Source organism: Sceloporus occidentalis, unplaced genomic scaffold, assembly GCF_023333645.1.
Source record: "Sceloporus occidentalis isolate IW3139 unplaced genomic scaffold, rSceOcc1.0.p SCAF_2, whole genome shotgun sequence".
NCBI classification, from domain to species: domain Eukaryota; kingdom Metazoa; phylum Chordata; class Lepidosauria; order Squamata; family Phrynosomatidae; genus Sceloporus; species Sceloporus occidentalis.
The window spans coordinates 195,192,248-195,216,142 of record NW_028316982.1 but is presented as its reverse complement, the minus strand read 5'-3'; the positions used below and the strand labels follow the sequence as shown (position 1 = coordinate 195,216,142).

The 23,895-nt window shown below is 40.0% G+C and overlaps 2 protein-coding genes across 5 annotated transcripts in view; one reads left to right on the top strand and one right to left on the bottom strand.

Moving 5' to 3' along the window:
- Nucleotides 1-2,997: 2,997 nt before the first annotated feature.
- On the top strand, nucleotides 2,998-8,711 carry LOC149319511 (large ribosomal subunit protein uL2). Its single transcript, XM_089511861.1, has 6 exons — nucleotides 2,998-3,070; nucleotides 4,309-4,452; nucleotides 5,251-5,392; nucleotides 5,486-5,704; nucleotides 7,695-7,810; nucleotides 8,491-8,711. Exons 2-6 carry the CDS (start codon nucleotides 4,315-4,317, stop codon nucleotides 8,647-8,649), a joined length of 774 nt encoding a protein of 257 aa, XP_089367987.1. The 5' UTR covers nucleotides 2,998-3,070; nucleotides 4,309-4,314; the 3' UTR covers nucleotides 8,650-8,711.
- A 9,271-nt stretch (nucleotides 8,712-17,982) lies between these two features.
- Nucleotides 17,983-23,895, bottom strand: part of LOC149319510 (ubiquitin carboxyl-terminal hydrolase 9X) — a 105,249-nt gene continuing 99,336 nt past the window's right edge. For all 4 annotated transcript variants that reach the window (XM_089511858.1, XM_089511857.1, XM_089511860.1 and 1 more), the window contains 3 exons: nucleotides 23,221-23,433; nucleotides 21,489-21,584; nucleotides 17,983-19,566 (listed from right to left, as the gene is read on the bottom strand). In XM_089511858.1, the coding sequence (XP_089367984.1) occupies nucleotides 19,432-19,566; nucleotides 21,489-21,584; nucleotides 23,221-23,433 (444 nt within the window). In that variant the 3' untranslated portion in view covers nucleotides 17,983-19,431. The remainder of the gene's footprint in view (nucleotides 19,567-21,488; nucleotides 21,585-23,220; nucleotides 23,434-23,895) is intronic.

The following is a 23,895-nucleotide window of genomic DNA, read 5'->3' as shown; positions in this document are numbered from 1 at the left end:
CAGAACCACACAAGGTCTGCAGTTGCGTTAGGGATCTCCTGTTGTGTATATCCTTCTCCCTGAGCTCCTGTGCCTTGTGAATAGACACTATGTTAATTTTGTTGTAAAAACAGATACAGGTAATTGTGTTGGTCCTTGGCAAAATAAATCCAAAGCTGAGCAAATCACTTTAATTAAGACCAACCAAAATGCCAGAAAAGAATGGGGACTTTTGAATTCCCCAGAACTCTAGGATGATGAAGAGTTCTGGAGCTCAAAAGCCTTTAGTGACATTGTCCAACTATAATTGTATAACTGTCTTATATGAATCTCAGCTTTGCATTTCATTCCTCTCTCACTTCACTAACACTTTCCTCTCTTCCCTGCCTACCACCCAGCTGGTTTTTGTTGCAATAGACATCAATTGTCTTGTTTGCCAAGATTCTAATTTAAATTGTACCTGGAGCAAATTGCTTCAGAGCACGGTGTGTTTTCTACTTAGGGGGCAAATATCAGTTACACGAAGATTAATTGAACAGGGAATGGGGTGGGCACAGTGGTTACCTTTCCTCCCTCAGTGCCATGGCCTGCATCCAAATCCTTCCTCTCCTGTGGCCGCTTTTCAATGGCAAACAAAAATATGAGAAATCCTGTTCATGAATAATCTCATTTGGTCCTTAGAACAACAACTCTAAGCTCCATTAGTTCCAAAAATAATTTGGGGTGAAGGTTTATCAGCTGCCTCCTTCTTTTTCCATAATGGTATCGGGCAAATGACACTCTCTCAGCCTCAGAGGATGGCAATGGCAAATTTCCTCTGAACAAAATTTGCCAAGCAAACCCCACAATAGGATTGCCTTGGAGTCCCCATAAGTCAGAAACGACTTGAAGGCACACAGCAGCAGCAACAACACAACTGTCATCATAACTAGGCTGCTCTCCCTTGCAAACCATGGAGAAGAGCAAGGGAGATGATGCTCCTTGCAAAACTGCCAAGTCTGAAACCGCTCAGGCTTTTCCCATTCGCTTTAAAAACAAGAAGGTGGTGCAAAGAAAAAATCCTTGCAGTTCCTCCCAATAAAAGCTACCCTTTAGTTTTGAATCCTGCCTGTTTTCCCCAAGGATCAACACTGCCAGTATTTTTCCAGAAAAAAAAAAGGGGGGGGGGAAGCAAACTGAAGGGGGAGGAAAGGGAGGTGAAAGCTTCAAAGACAGAAGAGAGCATCCCATCCTCCCAGCAAGCAAGGGCATCTTGCTGCCTTTGCATAGCAGCTCTGTCTTGGATGTCGACAGATCTCTATCTCTCTATCTCTATCTCTCTATCTATCTATCTATCTATGAAGACTCCAGATTGTCCTCCGGTTGTCCGGGAAGACTCCATTGCCATTGAACTGAGAGGCACGACAAGCTGAACCTGGGGGAAGGCAGGGAGGGAGGGAGCTTGGCTTCTCCTTGCAGAGGCAGATTGGCATTCATTGGCATAGCTTCACTTGCCCCAATTGAGGCTAGACTTAAATGCCATGGGATCCGTTGTGTGTGTGTGTGTGTGTGTATTGAGGGAAGGGGAGAAAAGAAAACCCTGTCAGTCCCAACAAGGACACCCTAGCCAAGCAGGAAAGCCAGCTGCATTGCATAAGCCTCGCCTGTGTCAGCCACAAAGAAGAGCCTTTTGCATCGCAGGAGCCTTTTCCAAGGGAGGATGGCAAGCAGCAGGGATCCTCCGCAGCGCCCTGCAGAAGAAAATGGAAAGGGAAGAGGAGGGAGAAGGAAAGGGAAAGGGAAAGGAAAGGGGCTTCGCCATAAATAGGCTGCAGCCCTTTGTAGCCTCTTCGTAAGGAGCAAGCTCCCTTGCTACTCAGGAAGCCTGCTGCAAGGACAGGGGCTGCTTCTAGGCAGAGAATGAGAGCCAGGGGGGCTGTGTGCCTTCAAGACATTTCTGACTCATGGCGACCCTCTCATGGGGTTTCTTGGCAAGGTTTGCCATTGCCTTCCCTTAAGGCTGAGAGCATGCAGAATGCACTTTGCAAGAGACCACTTTAACTGCCCTGGCTCCATCCTACAGGTCCCTCCCTGGGAATTTGTAGTTTGGTGAGGCACCAGGACTCAGGCAGAGAAGGATGGTAATACATGTACATATACATATGTGTGTATATATCTATATATGGGGGACATACTAAAACAAATGACAGTACTTGCCCATAGGGAAACCATACTTGCCCATAGAGAACCATTGGAGAGTACTTGCCCATAGGGAATCATTGCAGAATACCTTCCCGTAGAGAAGCCATACTCGCCCATAGGGAATCATTGGAGAATACTTGCTATGGGCAAATATGGCTTCTCTGTGGGCAAGTACTGTCATTTGTTTTGGTACGTCCAAAAGCACTCTTTGGCAGAGAAGGGTGGCAATAACTATATGTATTTGAATGCGATGTACCTGGACTCGAGGAGAGGCTGGGAAGCAATAATAATAATAATAATACATAATACATCATAATAATAATTTATAATATTATATATATATATATATATATATATATATATATATATATATATATAAGCACTCTGACAGAGAAGGGGGGTAATTATGTTATATGTAATCATGACAGACCCTGACCCTAGGCCTGCGCTAAGTGTCCTCTCTAGGAATCCTTCTCTCTGGTTAAAGTTGGCCATAGAGTTGCGCTGGAGGAGGACCCAGAGATTCCTAGAGAGGACATATTACTCCAAACCGTGCACAACCAAAGCCGCAAATATGGCGGGATGGGTGTATTTTGAAGGGTATGGGAGCTTCTTTGGCCCCAGAGCTCTTCAACAGAGGAGGCTAACGTCTCACGAACACTACACTTCCCACAGTTCCCCAGCAGCGGGCAGTGAACGCGGCCTCAAAAATGCGATCATTGCTATAGTTTGAGAGAGAAGAGGCATCCATCTCTGAGGGGGAAAAAAGAGGCGGCGCTGCTAAGTTCCCGGATGTCAGGACTTCATTACCCACGAGGCCTTGCGGCGGGCGGCCTCCTCGTGGCCGGAAGGAGCCGGTTCCTCCGCGAGCTTCCGGTCCCGCCTCCTTTCCGAACCAGGGCCTGCCGAGGTAAGGCTGGAGGCGGAGGGGGGCCGGGCGGAATCCGTCTCCATCGGGGGAATCCTGGGGGACTCAGGGCGCCATCGGCTTCCTGGCGACGTTGGGGTCCTCGGAGGGAAGCAAGGGGGCGCCTGGCCGCCATCTCGAGCTCTCCGCCTGGCCTTTTGGGCTCCTTTTGGGGGGCACCAAGGAAATGGCGGCGCCAGGAACATATAGGTCCACAACACACTGCAGATACAATCCAGTTTGGGACCGCTTTAACTGCCCTGGCTCTGTGCCAGGGGACCCTGGGAGCTGCAGTGTTTGTGGGACATTCAGCCTTCTCTGTCAGAGAGAGCGAGCGCCAGGGCAGTTAAAGCGGTCTCAAACTGGGTTATTTCTACAGTGTGTTTGGAATAAAGATATACACACACAAGTGTGTTAATGTGTAAAATTGTGTACGCAGGGAGGCCTTGTAGCGCCTTTGAGGGTAACACAAAGGAAGAGGTTGGCAGCAGGAGCTTCCCTTGCCTTCAGTCTACTTCCTCAGATGCGTCCAGATGCCTCTGTTTCCACTCAGATGCCTCTGAAGAAGTAGACGAAGTCAAGGGAAGCTCCTGCTGCCAACCTCTTCCTTTGTGTTACCCTCAAAGGCGCTGCAAGGCCTCTCTCCCTGCCTGTTTTCTTGGCATGTGGGCATGCTCTTTAATTCCACTTGCATGTGTTACTCTGCCTTGGCAACAAAACGCATAAAAGGTGCAAAGTGCATAAAGTATAATACGAAGAAGAGTCAGCGTTGGACTGTGACTCTGGAGAGCAGGGTTCGAATCCTGGCTCAGCCATGAAACCCATCAATTGAGCCTGGGCAAGTCACACTCTCTCAGCCTCAGGGGAAGCAGTGGCAAACCTTTGAGCAAATCTTGCCAGGGCAATCCCACGATAGCCTTAGGGTCACCATGAGTCAGAAGCAACTTGAAGGCACACAGCAACAACACCATTTCTAGTTCAACTAAGCCTATCACTAAGATTTAAATGTATATCTGTTGGTGGTTAAACTTTGGTAATGGCAGCTGTGCTTCAAGATAGTGCCATGAATACGTGGCTCCATTCCCCCCTTCTTTGTGTATCCTTGTAGTAGTAAAGTGTAGGAGTGGATTCTGGTGTGGAGAGGGGTTGAACTCCCTTCATTACTGGCATTACTCTAAACAAATTCCTGGGCCGGGATTCCTTTATTCTAAACCTCCTTGTCTCTCGCAACTCTTTCCCAGTGCAGAATGGGCCGCGTAATCAGAGGCCAGAGAAAAGGCGCGGGGTCCGTCTTCAGGGCCCACGTGAAACACAGGAAGGGCGCAGCGAAGCTCAGGGCTGTTGACTTTGCTGAAAGACATGGCTACATCAAGGGTATTGTGAAGGTAAGTGCCGGGCGGTGGGGAATTTTAGGTCATGATGCTCCACATATTGTGGTGTGTTCAGTATAATGTGACTTCTTGTGTCCTGGCTGAACTGCCGCAATAAAGAGTAGGTGGGTATAAAAACTGTGAAACTACTTACCGTCTCTTGTTACACACAGATAGATATCAAGGGGCAGCCCTGACAAATACATCTTGTTAGGGAGCAGTATAATTTAGTATGCAAATTTAGGTGTTCTTGCAGCACCTGAGACTAACAGATGGAAAGAAGTAGTAGAATCGCAGTATGAAAGTATGAATCGCTTTCATAGAATTGGTCTGCTAACTCAGATGCAGAAAGGATTCAGTGTAAAGAGGTGAGCTGAAAATAATTTGGGAGTCATACTAAAGGCTGGAGGCCTGTGAAGCACAATGAGACTTTCATACAGATGAAATTTCATAATGCAAATGAATTTCACCTAGAGTATGGGTTTTTAATGAAACTATCCTTCAGTCCTTTCAGTAGTATGCCTCCAGTATTTAGCATTTATCATTGCTGTGTGGAATTTAAATATGTGAAGATGGGACCGCTGGTAGGCACTTGGGTTGTGTGATACGATTACCCAGTATAAACAGTTGTCATGTCAAATATCAGGCTTTCTTTGGTCTGACAACAATGCAAGTAAATATTACAAGGAAATTAGTAGTGTTTCTAGTATTTAATAGTAATTACAATTAATATTGCTTCTCCCTCTCTCTCTCTCTCTCCCCTCTCTTTCTCTCTTTATGCCATCATATTAAATTGCAATTCTGTTTCAATAGGATATAATTCATGACCCTGGACGAGGAGCTCCTCTTGCCAAGGTTGTTTTCCGTGATCCATACAGATTTAAGAAACGAACAGAATTGTTCATTGCCGCTGAAGGCATTCACACGGGACAGTTTGTTTATTGTGGCAAGAAAGGTAAGTAAAGATGATACAATTGGTGCATGTTTCTTTGAAATGCGCCCAGTGACATTGCTGCTTTAAATATTCCCTCTCCTTAATCTCTTGTAGCTCAGCTCAACATTGGCAATGTGCTGCCTGTTGGTACTATGCCAGAAGGCACCATCGTCTGCTGTCTTGAAGAGAAGCCAGGTGATCGTGGGAAGCTGGCTCGCGCCTCTGGAAACTATGCCACAGTTATCTCCCACAATCCTGAAACCAAGAAAACGAGGGTGAAACTGCCTTCTGGTTCCAAGAAGGTGATCTCCTCTGCAAACAGAGCAGTTGTTGGTAAGTGTTACCTAAAATGTGTGTGGCACTCTTCAAGCTCCAAAGTGTTTGGTTGGAAGTGTTAGAATAGAACATCGTAATTATACAACCTGGATTGCAGAGTTGTTTTGGGGTTTTGAGATGTCTAAAAGATGTCTTTACAATAACTAGGGACTGCATATATAAAGCTAAAATGAATCATGCGGCATTTTAAGAGCTGCCAGGGATTGAAGCCACATTGGTCCTCCAGGAGGTCCTAAGGCTGCAGCTCCCCACCAATTTCAAAAATGCCCACCCCCCAATTCTGCCATCTGCCTGCCATTTTAGGTTGGGGGAGGGGCTTTTTTGTTGTTACAACAGGAAGTTGTCATTGGAGATGATCTTTATGCAAAACTCAGATGCAGTGAATAACAAAAATAGCAGCAATTGAGAAAACCATATTTTTAGGCTTTTGGTTTCCACTCAGTCATATTAGAATTGTTGGTTGAGTCTACTGAGACATTTTCGTCATGGAATCTCTGAACTTGCATATTGAGTTAGGGCTGCATCCACACTGCAGAAATAATCCAAATTGACACCACTTTAACTGCCATGGCTCAGTGCTGTGGAATTCTGGGAATTGTATTTTTATGAGACATTTAGAGATCTGTTAGAGAGCTCTGGTGTCACAACAAACTATAATAGCAGAAGCAGCCTAACGGTAACATTTTGGACAACATGGTTGTGTTTGAAAGTATGGAATACTTTTAATACTCAATACCTTTTAATACTCAACCTATCAATCTATGCGTCTGTATAGAACTTGATGTGTTCTGACTGTGTAGGCTGGGATAAAGCAAAGTGGCATGTACCCTGTAGTGGGTTTGGGGGGGCATTTTCACAAAACCTTTGACACATACTCCTAGCCAATTTTTGCCTGGTAGGAAAAAACTTTCAGGAAACAGGAAGTGACTTGTTTTGTAAAAAAGGGCCTCTTTCCCAGTAGTCTCTGATGAGCCATAACTCTGCAATTAAATAATGAACTGCTTTTACCATTTACGGACATGGGGCATCCCCCCCCCAGCCATTTTAAATGGCAGAAATTTTTACAGGATGGCATATGAGTGCATTTTTAAATCTTCAATCTTGTTTTTTAATTGCAAGATGTTATATAAGAAGAGCATGTTCATAGTTTCTTATTGTTATTACAGGCATCTCTCATTTAAGATGTAGATGTGTTCCTGGGCATTGTTTCTTTATCAGAAAATTTGGTTCGGGAGAAAGAAATAGAAAGAATAGGGACAGGGTCCTACTTCACAAAAAAGAATAGTTTAGTAAACTCCAGTAAACATTTTATCCAAAACTATCAATATATACAAGGGAAATGAAATAAGGCCAGATAAGCCTTGCACAAGTAAACAAAAACACTGAACCTTCTAGACTCTAGAATCTAGAGATAGTTGAAAGCTTCTACTAAAATGCATTCAGGTTTTTTTCTGTCTCAGACCTCCAATTTTCTTAGGATTTTAGTTTTGAGGGCTATACTTAAGAAATCCATCCTTTTTAACATGGGCAGGGGAGGTGGTGAGTCTGGCTTAACTGCTTTCCCTTTTCTGTTTTGCGTTTAACACACATGCTCAGTAAGGGATTGTGGAAGCAGCTGCTGCTTACCTTGCCTTTTTTTAGGCAGGCACACATGGCTACAGTAGGATTGGTTAGAGCAGAATCCCATTCCTTCCCAGCTCAGTGTTTTATTGCAGTTTATCAGAAATATGTTGCTGCAATCCTACCTTGAAAGTCTGCCTTTCTCTAGCCCTCCTTTACCGTCTCCCAATGCTGATACAGCGAAAAATCTCTAGCTAAGCAGAGGATGAAGCAGAAAACGGGGCTGGGTAAAGACTGCAAAAACAAGCTTCTTTATATTAAGCTTTGTTAACTGTGGTGTGATTGTATTTGGGAAGGGCTGTGAGCTGTTTCAACTGGTGTTGATTTTTTAAGAAAAAGCGGAGAACAAACTTCCTATATTTAACAGGTATTGTTGCTGGTGGTGGTCGTATTGACAAACCAATCTTGAAAGCTGGACGGGCTTACCACAAATACAAGGCAAAGAGAAACTGCTGGCCACGTGTCCGTGGTGTAGCTATGAACGTAAGTAACTCTTTTTATTGCAATCTTGCTTGGTTTTTTTTCCTACAGTGATCTATTTCCTTTCTGACAAACCACTCAAGACTGTTTACAATTTTTAATTGTAATCCATTACTTCAGATCCATCATGCAAAAGGAAAATGGAAGTAGAAAAGAAAAATAGGCCAGTTGAGCTACTGGCTCTTGACTGAGGTGGCATGCTCACTTGAGCCACACAATGCTGGAACTAAAGGGCAGTCTGATGGGTCAAGGCATCTCTTGACCCTCAAGTGGGTCAGTGACTGCTAACAGACACAGTTATAGTACTGCCCAAGTGATGTTCTAGTTCAAGCAGAAAACCATGCATTGCCAGTGCTTCAAAGATTTAATTATGCATACGTAACTACTGTACTTTTTGTATTGTACATATCAAGCTGGCTAATACATATAAAACATACAATTCAAAGCTAAAACAAAACCACTAATCATCATAAAATTAAAACATAACATTAGTTCTTATTGCAAATGTGCACTATTTCTTGAAGTTGATAAAGCAGGCTTTCTCCCATCAATTGTGTCTTCAGCATCTTCTGTCTTCAGTTCCATGGCATTAAGTGGGGTTTTGTATAGGTTTTGGCTTGACGGGCTGTTTCATGTTGTATTGAAATCATTTCTTGCTCTGATTCTGGCTGTTCTTTTCACAGCCTGTTGAACATCCTTTTGGTGGTGGTAACCACCAGCATATTGGTAAGCCATCAACCATTAGGAGAGATGCTCCAGCTGGTCGCAAGGTTGGTCTCATTGCAGCCCGGCGTACTGGCAGACTGCGTGGAACAAAGACTGTGCAGGAGAAGGAGAATTAAATCTTCAGTTCATTATATTCATAACAAAATAAATGCCATTATTTGTGTACATCTGGTAAAAATGTGTGGAAATACTCATTTTTTTCTACTTGTAAGAATTTGTCAAAGCATTGAGTATGTATGTAGGTGTCCTGAAACTGGATAATGGAATAAAAACTTTCAGTTGAGGCTACAAAAAACATTGTTCAGGGTAACTGCAATACTAAACTTAGTTCACAAAGTAATTTTTCCTGTGTTTTACTAAATAGTAGGATAGCTAATTGTGTAACAGAAGAAAAGAATAATTCCATAATGTTGATCAACGTGTTAATTATATTCAAAAGTTATAGCAGAGTTGTATTAGTTTCATGTACAGTCATGTACTAATATAAAAGAAAGCACATGCAGTAAGTTTAAACTATTAGTCCTCTTCTAAAACACATTTTAAAGTGATAAAAATTGAACTAGCTCTGTAGGGTTTCCATATATATAGTTCTCACACTACTATTTGACAAATTATTCCTTAAACTGGGAGATATCTCCAAGCCAAATGGGGAATAACAGGTCCCTTGCTGCAACAGTGATGAGTGTTGCTGTGTCAACTTTACATATTTAGGTTGAAGTAGCTTACTCATATGTTGGGCCCAGATTTGTATGAAACTGCTGCTCCATTTGTTTCTCCCCTTGTGGCAACAGCCATTATCAGTAATAGTCCCATAAAGCCCATGGGACTGCCACAGGATGGGAAAGCACCTAGCCAAGTGAAGACAGAAATTAGTACTTTCTGTTTAATGCAAAAGCTAGGGTGGATCCAACCTTCCTTCTGCAGTCTGTTTTGGCTTTTTAATGTAAATTATTTAAAGCTAGTCTCAAAAAACTATTGCTGAGATAGACAAAAGCCCAACTTTTAGTCAGTGGATTGCTGCTTCACGAGGTTAAAAAAGCAGTATTTAAGCATCTTTTAGAGGCCGAACAGATAGGCCAAAATAAAGGTGCTTCGGGTCAGTTTGGAAGTATGCTGTTTAAATGATGCATGTGTCCTAAGAGGTCTGAAGCTGTGCCAAAACCACGCTCCAGTCCTAAGGACTGGAGCGCAGCTTTGGCACAGCTTCCAGTCTCTTAAAGATGCATGTGTCATTTAAACAACATACCTCCAAAGTGACCCAAAGCAGCTTTATTTTGGCCTGTCTGTTCGGCCCCTTAGCCATCCTGACGAAGAACACTAAAATTCAAGCTTTCTTACTGATCCATTGTAGGGCTACCAAGAATTAGATGCTATTAGGCCAGCAGCTGATAGGCCTGTTCCTGACTATGCTGATGTTAAAAGGAAATCTTAGTCAACGACAGTGATAATGGAGAACATTGGCCAGTAAATAGGATATGTTATTTTCTGCAGCGCAGAGATTTTTACAATTCACAAAATGCGCATTTCCCAAGTTTTATTAGCAAAGGGTTAAGTATAAACCAATCTTAATGCAAGTTAATACCAAATCCAGTAAAATGCTTTAGCCCTTTTTATTGGAAATATTTTTATAGGCTCTCCATTTGTAGGTTGAAGCAGGAGGGCACCCATTTTTTAGAAACTGGCTTTAAAATTTAAAAAAAAACTTGGTTACAATTAAGCATCATTTGCTACAAATAGATGTGCAACATAAGGTACCTTGTGTACAGTGAGATAAATGAAGGGCAAGCACTTAGGAAATGCATTTAAAAACTGGAAGAATATTGAATTAAGTATTCTATTGCTAGGTGGAAATGAAAGGCATAAAGGCACACTGGAATAGCCCATCTTCAATCTAAAAATTGTTGAGCTGCAATTTCAGTGTGTAATAACTATAAATAGTGTGTTTGTGCTTGCACAAAGTCCTGAAAATTAAGACTTACTGTATAAATATGGTATTTTGCCAATACAGAGTTTTCCCTTCTTTGCTTTTCCTTAGCAGAGTAATTTCAAATTCAACATTCTGAATTTTTTGATCTTTAAATACGGTTCAAATAGCAAACAACTATCTGAGCTCAAAGTAAACATTTGAAATCCCATGTTTCAAATGTTAACTCACACTTGAATACATAATCCAAAAATGTAATTGTGAAATACAGTATTCTACCTGTCTCAGTAAAACCAGTAATGACAAAAAAGGGGCACTTACTGGAATAAGCTGTGGAAGAAACAGAAGCAATTGGATTGTGTCCAGTTAACACCTTTGATGGGAGGTGAAAATCTTGGTTGTTGCCCCTCTTGAAATATACTGTGGAGTTGGGGGACCCTCTGGGGAGGCAAGGCGTGAGTGCTGGAAAGGGAGAGGAAAGGATTTCCCTTTTGGATTTTGTTGAGTAAGTCAAACATTTCCAAAGCAATCTACAATGGGAGTATTCTCCCTACCTCCTAGAAGCTCAAACTTTGCAACAGACAGGGTTGGAAGATTTCAAGAGAAGGTCAAGATTACCTGTATTCTCCCATATATGAAAATCAATAAATTGGTGGCAAGAATCTTCATCAGTACAATATTGAACACCATTCAAGGTTCTACAAGATCTAGCTCATCCAAACAACTCTAGAAATCAAACATGGGATGCAATCAAATGTTAAAGCTAAAGAAAGGGTATGCCAGAGGTTTTAATAGAGGTTTCAGATAAAAATGTTGAAAAGAATAAATAAATTGCACCCATCAGAGTTAAAAGTTGTTTTGACAAAACTTTCCATCATATGCCTTCCCAAGATAAAGCAAGATATGATCTATAATCACATAATTCTTAAAATGTAACATTCAAATATAACTAGAAAACATTTTATATTTTATGGCGGGTTACACACCGCCATTAAAGTACGTGCAGAGCGCGTACTAGGGTTAGGGAGGTGCGGTGCTTCTGCACCTCCCTAACCCTAATACGCGCTCGGCGTGTAAAAAATGACAGCGGCCATTCCAGACGGCTGCTGCCATGAGGACGTCACGGCTGCACCACCTCTAAACGGGGCGGCGCGGACGTGACGTCCTTGCTCCATGCCAGGGCGCCTAGTGTGCCCTTAGCACGGACCAGGAAGGAGCTCCATTTTGGAGCGCCTTCCTGGTTTGCGGCGCCGCTTTGCATCACTGGGCGCAGCCTTCAGACGGCTGTGCCCATGGAAGCAAGGGAGAAAGGGGCCAAACGGCCCCTTTCTCCTCCTCCCCGCCGCCGCAGGGTGTCCTTGGGGCTTGAAGCCAAGGACACCCCTTTTCAGGCTGTGGGGAAGCGGCCTTTTGCCGCTTCCCCGCAGCCTGAAAAGCAGCGGATTGGGGCCTCAGCGGCTGCCGTTCTGGCAACTGAGGCCCCAATACACCGGGGAAAGGGGCGGGTACAGCCCGCCCCAAATGGGCGGTCTGTAACCCGCCTACATGTCACATCCAAAGTCTAATAGAATTGTATTTTATTTTTTTGGTGATCAGGATAGTTTTGGCAACTGTTTTCTATCATTTACCTATATTATTCCTCTTGAATTAGTAAAAATTGTGACTTTCAACCACATCATTTTGAAATAGTGTAGCTCTGTTGCAGCTTGCTTTGTTATGTAGGAAAAGGAACACTCAAACAGTACTACTCAAAGTTGTGATCCTTGAGTAGTTTCCAGGAAAGAAAAACAGTTCCAGGCCCCATGGGGAAAATATAATTGCCAGTCAGCTACATTCCCTACATATGACAAGATTATAAATCAAACTTAATTCTGTCCAAAGAGATACGAATACCCTACACAGGCAGATGGGAACCACTTCCTCAACACCTAATAGGATATAGGTAAAGAGTATGACAATGTAAGTGATAGGATGGAATAGTGCGTCCACTAATCCTCAAAAATGTAGACACAGGTTCTCGGCTAGCTTTAACAGCCTGCCCCCACTATGATTAAAATGTCAATGAAAAGCAGATTAGCGGTCCAAAACAACTGCAGAAATAATCCAGTTTGAGACCTCTAACTGTCCTGGCTCAGTGTTGGGAAATCCTGGGAATTGTAGTTTATTGTGGCACCAGAACTCTTTGACAGAAAGCTAAATGTCTTACAAAATGATAGTACTTGAATTCCCTAGCACTGAGCCAGGAGAGTTAAAGTGGTCTCAAACTGGATTATTTCTGCAGTGTGTTTTGGATCAAAGTCTTAAAATAGGTCAGCAATTAGAATACAAATGACAAATTGGATTTGAGGGACAAATGGTTGCCCATGCAGAAGGGAAACCAGCTTTGCCAAAAATGGTATCTGAGGCGAATGAACTTGCTGGCAACCATGAGAGGTGGAGGATGAAAACAGTGTTAGCTCAGGTTAGTACTTGGATGGGAGACTGCCAGCAAATACCTGGTGCTGCAAGCTATATTTCAGAGGAAGGAACTGGCAAAACTACCTCATGAGTACTCTTTGCCTAAGAAAATCCTATGAAATTCATGGGGTCACTGTAAGTGGACATGCAGCTTGAAGGCACATACATACACTTTGAAGATCACTGTTATGTGCTCCCTCTTCATACTCATTCTAGGACAATTGATTCCCAAACAAGGCTCCAAAAGGTCATGAATTACTGTGTTGTTCAATAAATGTTCCATGGAATTAATCAAACACACAGCAAAATTGAAAATATAAAGCTAATTTTTCAGATCCACATACAGGCTTAAGCAAAAGGGAGCAAATCAGATTTTGTACTGAGCAAGAGGGTGGTCTCCAAGAATGAAACAACATAAAAGAGATGGCAAATACAGGTACTGGAATGAATGTAGAGTAGCATACTAAACTCATGAGCACCTAAAATAACTTTTCTTGGTCAAACTAAATCTTGCAGGAATTAAATAAAAAGATGTACAGCAAAGAGCAAGAGATGGTGCTCCTTTTTTAAAAAAACACATGTACAAAGATCAGAGAAATGGCAATTTTCTAAGCATGAGGGGGAAAAGCCAATCAATATGACCCAGCACAATGCAATTATGAAAACACAAATTTGAATGGAGAAAATTAGACAATTTTAAATAGATTGTTTTGGGTATTATGATGACAGTTAAGGGGACAGAGACTTAAATGGTGGTGCCTTTAAACACAAACAACCTGTTTAATTAGCACTCTTCTTAAAGAGCATTTAAGGTCTTTACTATCAACAGAAAATCCACACATGAAAATATTTTGCTCTATGCGTGAGAGCTGCCTCTTGTGCTTGAACAACTGCACTGAGCAATCACGACAGCCAACCCCGACCACTGGGACTGAAACGGACCCATATTCAGCCAGAATGGCCACAGGAATTGGCACTAAGGCATGGAGCAAATATTTGAACTCGCTCTTAGCAATTGCTGGCATTTAGGTTAATTGGAGAGCTACAGTTTGTGGGCAGGAACTGTGTCATTTACGGATCAATTTAGCTGTGGAGCACACAGAACTGCATTACTGAAATGCTTCCTTTGGATTGACCCAATCTAGAATTTGAGCAAGACTTTTAATAATAGGGTCTCCTGAAGGTCTTTCGTTCACAGGATTACCTTATGTTAGATTGATTTGATGGCACAGAACAATAATGCGATATTAAACGCACAATTTTTCAAATGTGCTTATAAGTGTTCACATTTCTTCACATATATTATCTCCATTACAGTTCGTCAAGACTGGCATGCCTAAAAGTACATGAGTTCATAGCATATCTTGAGTCTGAACTGGGAATTTTCTGACCTTTACCGTGTCTTTTTAGCCAATGTGCTTCACCAGCTCTTCATTATGGATGATCCTAGCAGATTACTGTAAGTACTAATTTCCTTGTATGCCTCTTTTCCCTCAGTATTTGCAATTTAAGCCCCTAGGAATCCACTATGGGTCAAATCCACAGCAGTACAGAACCTGAGCACAACTGAAATTCAACAAGTGCAACTATCTTCAGAAGCCAATGAACAGGAAGATGCCAGAAATAGGTTCAGGTAATATGCTACACTAATAGTGTCACTACTGCAGTATTTTTTTTATAATTACACAAACAGCAGCAACTCCAATTTGAGTTCTATAATGGCATCCAATCCCTATTGAATTTAGTACTTAATTGGTCACAAATTTGCTATTTTGTTTACCATTGTCATCTGATGCCAAGCAGGACAGCTATTCAGAATGAGAACAAAAATATGAAGGGGAGCAATTTGTACCAATGTTTATTCATTAAGGTACAGTTATTTTCCTTACTGCAACAGCGTTCATATTGCATGCACTAGATTCTCTACAGATAATCTAATGCCTTTCCCACATTAGCAATGAAGTAAATTGTGCACGAAGAATGCATATCTATTTCTTCACCTTTTAGCCATAGGACTTTAAAAAGATGAAATGATTACTGTCCCTTTAGGGAAGGCTAAAGAATACAAAAACAATAATACAAAAGCATGTTCCTGCTGATCAAAAGAAGGTGACAGAGGATCCATTCATAAATAACACATGAAAACCTGCTTCTCAGAATGTAAACCAACACTACAGAAACGCACTGTGTTGAATCCTAAGCACTCTGCAGAAGGAAATTGCCAAGGGGCATTCCCTGCTCCTTCTTGCCTGTATATAACCAAAACCTTTTGATTAGAGGGACCATTCTGAATAGGATGGCTGTCAAGGGAAGAGAGAAAGATCCCATTGTGACAGAAAACCTATACAATCAGAACTTTGCTCAAGGAAGCTACTGTTGCTTTATCTTTGGAGACTCACTGTTTTACCAAGTGCTCCATGTACCACAGATCACCTAATTCAGGATGGTCTCCAACCCTCACAGGATCTAATCCTCCGCACATGAGATCATATAATGTTCTAGCCATAACACCTGACTCACAATTGCCCATTCTTCCACAAGGCACCACTTGCTGGGATGTTATGAAATTATGCACATGCAACAGTGAGAACCAGCTTCACACATCTGTGTTTTCTATTAATAACCATAATTCCCAGAAGGAAGACGTTACATTTCTAAAATAACTTTTTCTGCTATGAGAACATTCTAAAAACTTACATTTCCCTTATTTTTTTTGTTGTTGTTGCAAAGAGCTTGTCTGCATAATGAACAAATCTTGCCAAGAAAACCTCACCATCACCGTAAGTCAGAAAATATTTGAAGGCACACAACAACAAAAAATGCCCATGTTAATGTAAGCTTGTAGAGTAAGAAGAATAAGTTAAATGTTCTGTCATACAACAGTGACTAGTATTAGCAGCAAATTTACAAAATGATAAACAGAACTTGGGGAAGTTTTCTTAAACAAACTTCAGGAGAACTGATGGGCTTGTCCCAAGAACATAGCAGTACTTTTTATTTTCGCTCTACTGTAATGTATGGGAGCTATGCAGGCAACTTGTCGTTTGAACTGTGCCAGCCAGGACACTCAGAAAATGTAGAAACCAACATAAATGAACATGTTCCAGGAAACATGGAAACAAACACAAACATTTTGCAGCAAGTTCTTAAAGTGCAATTTCATTTTGAAACCTCCTCCAGGGTGATAGCAGCAAGACAACATTTGCATCTACATGAACATGTGCCTAGAAGGGCAAAGCTAACCTACTTATTCTACTTCTCTCTCTTTAAACTGATACAGAAATTTCAAATACATGTTTGTCTTTCTTTGTAATTTACTAATTACATAAGCAAAATGACACCCAATATCTGATTTATATACATATACTGCCTAAAAACCTTTTTACTAATCACATCCTAATTTGCTTGGGAAGCAAATCAAATTTGTACATGTGTTTCTAAAGCTACCTCAAAACACATGGCCATTTAAACAAATATATTATTTCATTTAAAAATCATGAGGTTTAAAATTCCATTTTGGATTCTTTTTATTTCTCTTTTGGTTTTTAAATCTTGAGAGGACACTGCAGACATGCTTTCATTTTTTTCCACAATTGCTAAAGATTAGAATCTATGTTCGAACAAAAAACTGAGGCTCCCATGAGTTTTGGCATTCAAAAGCTCCCCACAAATGATACATTTAAAGAACCCCAATAAGTTGGCAGCCATGCATGGCTACTTAACTATGTTGGTTTAGCAGCTAACACACACACAAAAAAGACCTTTAAAGTCTCGCACTGAGACAGTGGCAAAGATTCATTTGCACATAGAACTATTAGGGTGAAGAAAACTATTCACATAAACACATTCTGATTACAAACATACTTAAAAATCCTACAGGTGTACAATTTATTTATAGTTTATGTCAGATAATTAGGAAAAATGTAAGATTATTTTGCTGCTGGATGGATCACTTTTATGGAAGACAGGGATTTCCGATTAACTGTTACAACAAAAATTAAATAATCAGTGGAAAAGTAAAATTAAACATTTAGGCACTTTGAGGACTTGTTTTAATGTGTGCCATTAATATTGAGGTATTACATTACAGTTTTGCAGCAACTGCTGCCAGAGCTCTGACAAAAGCATGCATTAAATCATTCTTCAGAACATTTTCATTTAAAATGAATAAATTTGATGTTTTTGAAGAAGAAAAGGAAATCCCTTTCTCAGGTTTCTGCTACACACTTATATGAGGCTATCATTTTAGAAAAAGTCTCTTTTATGGGGAAAGATTAGCCACAATACTCCCAAACTGATCATCCAGAAACTTCTTCCCCCACGAATGGGAAAAACAAATTAATGCTTTATGAAAATAAGTTTTTAAAAAATCCACAATCACTTAATGCTTCTTCATTTTTTCCAAGGTTGAAGTAACAAGTTCTACGTTTCTATAAGCAAAGATAAGTCTTTGAAACATTATGTTTAACAATAATTACTGGTCCAAGGGAATATGAACTGTTGCAGCTCAAATACAAAAACAGGCTAATATTCTGATTTAAGCCAGTAGTAAACATACCCAAATATACTGGGAACGTTTTGCCTGAATGTTGTCACCCATCAAATTATATGCTATTAAAAACATAACAGTTAACATAATTCTAGAGAAAATCTGGAAGAGTAAAACGATAATTGCTACATAGAATATTTAAAAATGGTTTAAGACTATCTCATTACACTAAATGCAACAGAACACACTTCTGATTTTCTAACTTAGTTCATTTCAACTATAAATACTAGTCTTGATAAGCAGCGTTGTTTGTATTAACTCAGTTGTAAAAAATACCATCAAGCTTGTGCTCATTAAATATATATGTATATATAAAACATACAAAAAGTACAAGATAGTCACATTAAGAAACTATTACAGTTTTTTTTTTTTTATTCTTTGTCAAGGATCAAATTTCTGTCCACCAAATCTCAATGCGACTTTTTAAGTTCCAGAATTCAGTATAGTGCACAGAATCCAACTACCTGTGCAGTCTGTTCTTTAAAAAAAAACCACACACACACCACAGGACAAAAATGGTCTTCTTAAATCAAATTCTATTTGTGAATTCAGCAAAATAATTTCTATAAAATAAAACAGCAAATATTTAAATAGTATAGGGTGGGCTGTATCTGTTTTGCAGGGGTATTTGGTTTTTCGACAAGTTCCAAAATAATTACACACATTCAAGTTACCAATTTTAATTTAAATACAGTATTTACTGATGCGTTCCTTGAAGTCTTTAAACAAATGTTTGCTCTGGAATAGAGAGATACCTCATATTTGTATTTGACTAACCAGTAGTTTGTTTTTCAATAATCAAACCCTGCTTCTAAGGTTAAGATTTCTCTTAGAATGGATAAAGAGCTAAGACAATTCTTGCTTTCAAGTAGAATTGTGAACGAGCAGAAAACCAGCAAGTTAACTTGGTGCAGTGGCACTCACAAGTATTGTGTGATTTTGTTGACTTCCACTTCACTGCAATGCAGTAGAAAGGAAAGTGTTATCAAATAAGCTCTACCAAAGAAACAAAACAAGCACACCAAGTACAGTCTATTATGCTCCAGGCATCCTGGCATAGCAAAAATTTGCATATTTGTTTTAAATCTTTTAATTTCCTATTACTGAAAACTAAATGTTCTTTTATCCCACCCAGAGACAGAACTGTCAAACATTAGATGTGAGGAACATATGTGCAACTGAAAACCACTTGTTTGTCACATTGCCCAACCCTCCCCCTCCCTGTTTTATAATCTAGATGTCAGAAGAAAAGGCTCTGAACAACACAGTTGTCCCAATGGGATAACTGTTAATTTTTATTTCCTCACTGGCTACACTAACCTGGTGTGAAGCCATGCTAAATGTTACAGCTTAACTATAGCTTCAAAGTGATTAACCTAATACCAGAATGAAAAAGGCAATGAAAAAAGACCTAGAAACAATGTTACATCACCAATTTTCCACATCAACCAAATAATTAAAAGGTTACCAGTCATTATGTTGCTCATAGTAAAATCGACTCCAGTGGCAAAGAATTACATGAAACTATTTTTTTCCTGGTTGACATGGACAGGCTTACTTTTTTGGGGGGGAAGGAGCTGATCCAACTGCCATTAGGCAGGCAACACTGGTTGTAGAGCGCAGCAGATATATCAAGAAATTAATTGTTGTAGATCTGTGAGTTCTCATCAAGACAAAAAAATGTTTCTTGCTTAAGAATTAACAGTCAAACATTAATATACTATATACACCTTTGCCATTTACACATTAGCATCAGGCCATTTATTACAAAACACTATACACTTTCCACTGCAGGCAGGTTATATATTGACAGCAATTTTCTGCAGGTAAGACAGTGAATAGACTCTTCACTCCATGTTGATTAGGAATAGTTTTTTTTTCTAAATATTAGCCAGACACAGAGAAAAGTTGGACTGTAAGGCCTGGGTGCACAGTCTTGATGGAGCAAGTTAATCATGTGCATTTCCACTATTCTTTTGTCTGAGGTGGTGAAACCTCTTCACTGCCTTCAAAATTTTCTTGTGCTCGTTGGCCAGGTCGCTGAGGGTTGTTCATATGATGTGCTGCTGGGCCTGTATATGGCTGTCCATGCACATGGTTATTCTGTAAGAGACAAAATGTATTGTAAGAACAATTGCTTCTACTTTATTTTTATTTTTTTTAAAAAGAGCAACTGTTTAGCAACGTATTTTTAACAACCGGAGATAAGTCTTCCCTGTTAAATAGAACTAAAAATCAAACAAATTTACACTGAAAGCAAAATGTAGTTAATTAAGTCCAACTTCATGCAAAACTTCAAACAAGAGGAAACTGAAAAAAATGCTAACCAACTTATATGAATACATTAAATTAAATAAGTCTTCAAAAAACAAAATGGTGGAGCAAAAGTACTTATAATCAGTACAGAAAATAGGAAGTGGCAATTGTGAATGTTCTTCAAAGGATAGTTAGAGTTCTTGTGTGAAGCTTAATTGAATGATTAATTTGTATTGCTAGCCCTCAAAACATCTACTAAACTAATGGGCTAATATCAGGGACGTAGCCAAGGGGGGGGGGAATCTTGGGGTCCGGACCCCCCCCTTCCATTAGAAAAATGAATGGTGTGTGCTGCTGCGCCGCCGCACCCAAACCCCATTATAATAGTGGTACTTAGTCTGGACCCCCCCTTCCTAAAATCCTGGCTACGTCCCTACTAATATGAACCATTAGTATACCTTCATGTAATATGAAGTTGCATCAGTTCTGAACCTGCAACTGGAATTAAAATATAATCTCTGTGCATTCGGGAAGTGAAAAAAGCCAGCTCTTGTGAGAAAGTGAAGACACATGAACAAATAAGGGAGCTGGTGGACAAAATGTGATTTAATTTTGAGGGGACTGGGTCTGTATCACTTACCAACTGCTCTGCTGAGAACATCAGTAAAGAAATCAAGATGAAAGCAAATGAGCAGGAAAGGAAATTAACAGATTAAGGACAGAGAATTAATGATTTATTAAAGATAGGGAGTCAAATAATGCAGTTATCCATGACTCTCAAACATGGCTAGGGTCAGATTCGCTATCATTTTAATTTCCAGAGCTAGTGATTTCTTTATAAAGGCATTTAATTTTAAGGGAGGTTTAACCCAGAGTTCAATATTCATTAGCTATTTTGCGTCTCATTTGTAGTTTCAGAAAATCTAACTAGAGTCCAACACTGGAATTATCTTGGAGTCTGATTACATCAACAAGCATTATAGGAAAACTTTTAAATCTAATAAATGAATTAAAGCACAATAGAATCCGACTTCAGTGTGGTTCAGAATTTTGTTTAGCAGATCATTGTATTAAAATACTGTATTATGTTAAGATTAGGTATTTTGCCAACACATTGGCTTGATTTCTAAAACGGTTCACTAATGCATAAATAGGACATGTTGCACTTGGGAATTTAATTTTCTTCTGGAGATACTTGTGAAAAGATGCATGGCTTTGGTCATGATGTAAACTACACAGGGAAAAAAAAGGTTAAGCTTAAGACTTGCTGGAGAGCCCAAACTGAAAGGGAGGGGGAAAGGAGCCTCTCTTTAACTCTTTCCTCTCCAAAATATACAAAGGAACAAACAAATCTGAGCAACCCTTTGAGTTAGAGAGCCCGAAGGGAGAGGCATGGGAGAGGGAGCACTGGGAATGGCAGCAGAGATGGCTCTTTGACACTTGCCCTCAGAGCACCAAAAGGCAAGCAGAGCAGCAGGGACGTCTCAGGGGCTGCAGCCATTCAAAGGAGGACCAAGAGGCAAGTGGAGCAGAGGGACAGTGACTGCACCCTTGACTTATCCACGGATCATATTAAAATCCATAATGTTGGCCCCCAAACCCCACCTCGACTTATACATGAATTCGACTGATACACAAGTATATACGGTATGTGGCAACTTGTGTCTAAAGAAATAAGTTTACAATATATTTCTAATCAAGCTGAAGCAAAATTTACACAATATTAAAATGAAGTAATATATTTCTGTTCAAGATGTTTTTCTGCTCACCTGTTGATACTGGGAGCCAGGTGAATGGGGATACAATGGAGCATCTTCAGGTGGCGAGGACTCGTGCTCATCAGGTGCATCTGGATCATCTGGCTCCTAAAAAGAAAAATCACTCTAATTAAACAACAATAGAAATACAGTTCACAATAACCCTTTTCTCTAATTATGTTTATTGTCAATCAATATTCCAAGCTTTATGCACAATATACCACCCACAAGTCAGAGACATATAAAGAATTATAAATTAGATTATGTGAGCATCCTGGTATTGGGAGTAAGGAGGGACAGCATCTCAACCTTTCTTTTCTCTCAAAAGTTATCACTGACAGCAAGCAAAAAGATAAAAGCAACCATTGTATCAAATCAAAGATCTATATAATCCAGCATTCTGTTCACACAATAGCCAACTAGATAGTTGAAGGAAATCCACAATAGCAATATCAAGTACATTTCTATACCACTTATCAGTGCACTTAAGCACTTCCTAAGCAGTTTACAATGTGTAAACTAACTGCCCCCAACATGCTGGGTACTCAGTTGAGCGACCTGCGGAAGGATGCCAGGCTGAGATGACCCTGGAGTCCCGAGATTGAACTCACTACCTTGTGAATAGCTGCAGTACAGGCATTTAACCACTGTGCCACCAGGGCTCCTTCCAAAAGTAGCATAGGAACACAACAGTATAATGTTCCCAACCTAAGGTGATTTTTTAAAATACACTTCTTCTACTACTGATCAACAGCCTCAAACCAGAACATGGTAACACAGCAGAGTGGAATGGTTCCAAGGCAGGAGATCCCTTTTATTTTCCAGCATATCTAGGGAGTTTTCAAGTAATCACATACTTAGAAACTTGCATTTTTTTTATGAGAAGCTGTGCTGTATTACCCTACTAGCTGCTAAATTTAATAGAAAAAATATGTTTTTGTAGAAAACTGTTTCTCTTCTCTGAATCTACAGTCAAGCATCAATCTTGATGTTAATACCTCTAAGTATCAACTTTCAAACAAAACCTAGTTACATTATGCTCCAGTACCATAAAAAGCTGAGAAATCCCCCCATATTTGTTTTAAACACTACTGGAACAGTTATCAGTGGCCACACAATGGGTCTTTTATTTTTGTCCAACTTCCATCCCACTCCCACCCACCCCAATACATAAGACAATCAGAAGAATAACACTTCACAATCTAGATGTCCTTGGGAGCAAAACAACAGCTAAGTAAGCATCTTGTTTATAAAATGCAGGTCCAATGGCTTTATCTATCAACAGGTGAAAAAATGTCTGTGCTTGTCTTCCTCAAATACTTGCCCAAATATGTTTTGGATTATAATTGCAATTAACCCCAGCCAATATGACCACTGGCCAGAGATAATAGGAACTGCAGTCCAAATCATATTTTCTTCTTTTGGTGATCTGAAGATTCACCTTGGTTATAGCCATTGCAAGCTGCAAACCAAGCAAATATCTACAACTTTGAAAAATGTCAGTGTCCCTTAAATATAAGACAAAGTTAAGGTGGATTGATGTCAGTCAAAACAGACATCTGTTAAGATAATGTATGACAAAAAATGGGTAAACTTGACATTTTAACAACTGCACACTAATCTGTAGTACAACGAGCATTTTTGCTATGGAACTAGTATCGAATTCTGTAAAGCATTTTAGTACATTTATTATTTACTAGGCAATGGATGCCAAATTACCATAAGGTGAAATTTTAGTACTTACCTCCTCTGGGCACAGCTCACAAGCCTTCGCAAGGGTCATTCTTGCACTATGAGATCTCTCCAGAAAGTAGCCATTTGATGTTTCATTACTTTGGACTGGAGGAGACCAGTTATTATATGTATATTGTGGGTTGCCAGTGTACGGCCTACGTTCAAGTTCATCTCCAAGCCACTCTACTGCCCACGTCCATTTTCTTTTCAAGTCTCCATTGCTCTGTATGAGTAAAATGTAAATAATTCAGTATCTATGAATGCATTCTTCAAACATTTTCCCTGAACACAGGTTTTTAATAGGAGATGCCATTTCCAATTCATTATTCTAGCCATTATAAAAGTAGGATTTTTTTAATGGCAGGTATTTGACACTTTATTTTACTATTTAATTTAATTTTATATTTATTTTAATTTTATTTTATTTAATTCATTTAATTTTATATTTCTGGCCATGATCTGCGGAGGGGGGGCACACGACAAGGGAGCAGTCAGTAGTGCCAGTTCTCCAACTACAATCTGCAGAGAGGCAGTCAGTCGTATTTGTTTCTTCATCAAGACTCCAGAGTTAGTTTTAATTCCCTTTTTCCAATGATGGAACCAAATTAACATTGTTTGCTTGTTATTCCAATGATTTTTTTCTCTCTTCTGCCCAATCTCCCATTTTAAAAATTTCTTCTATTAA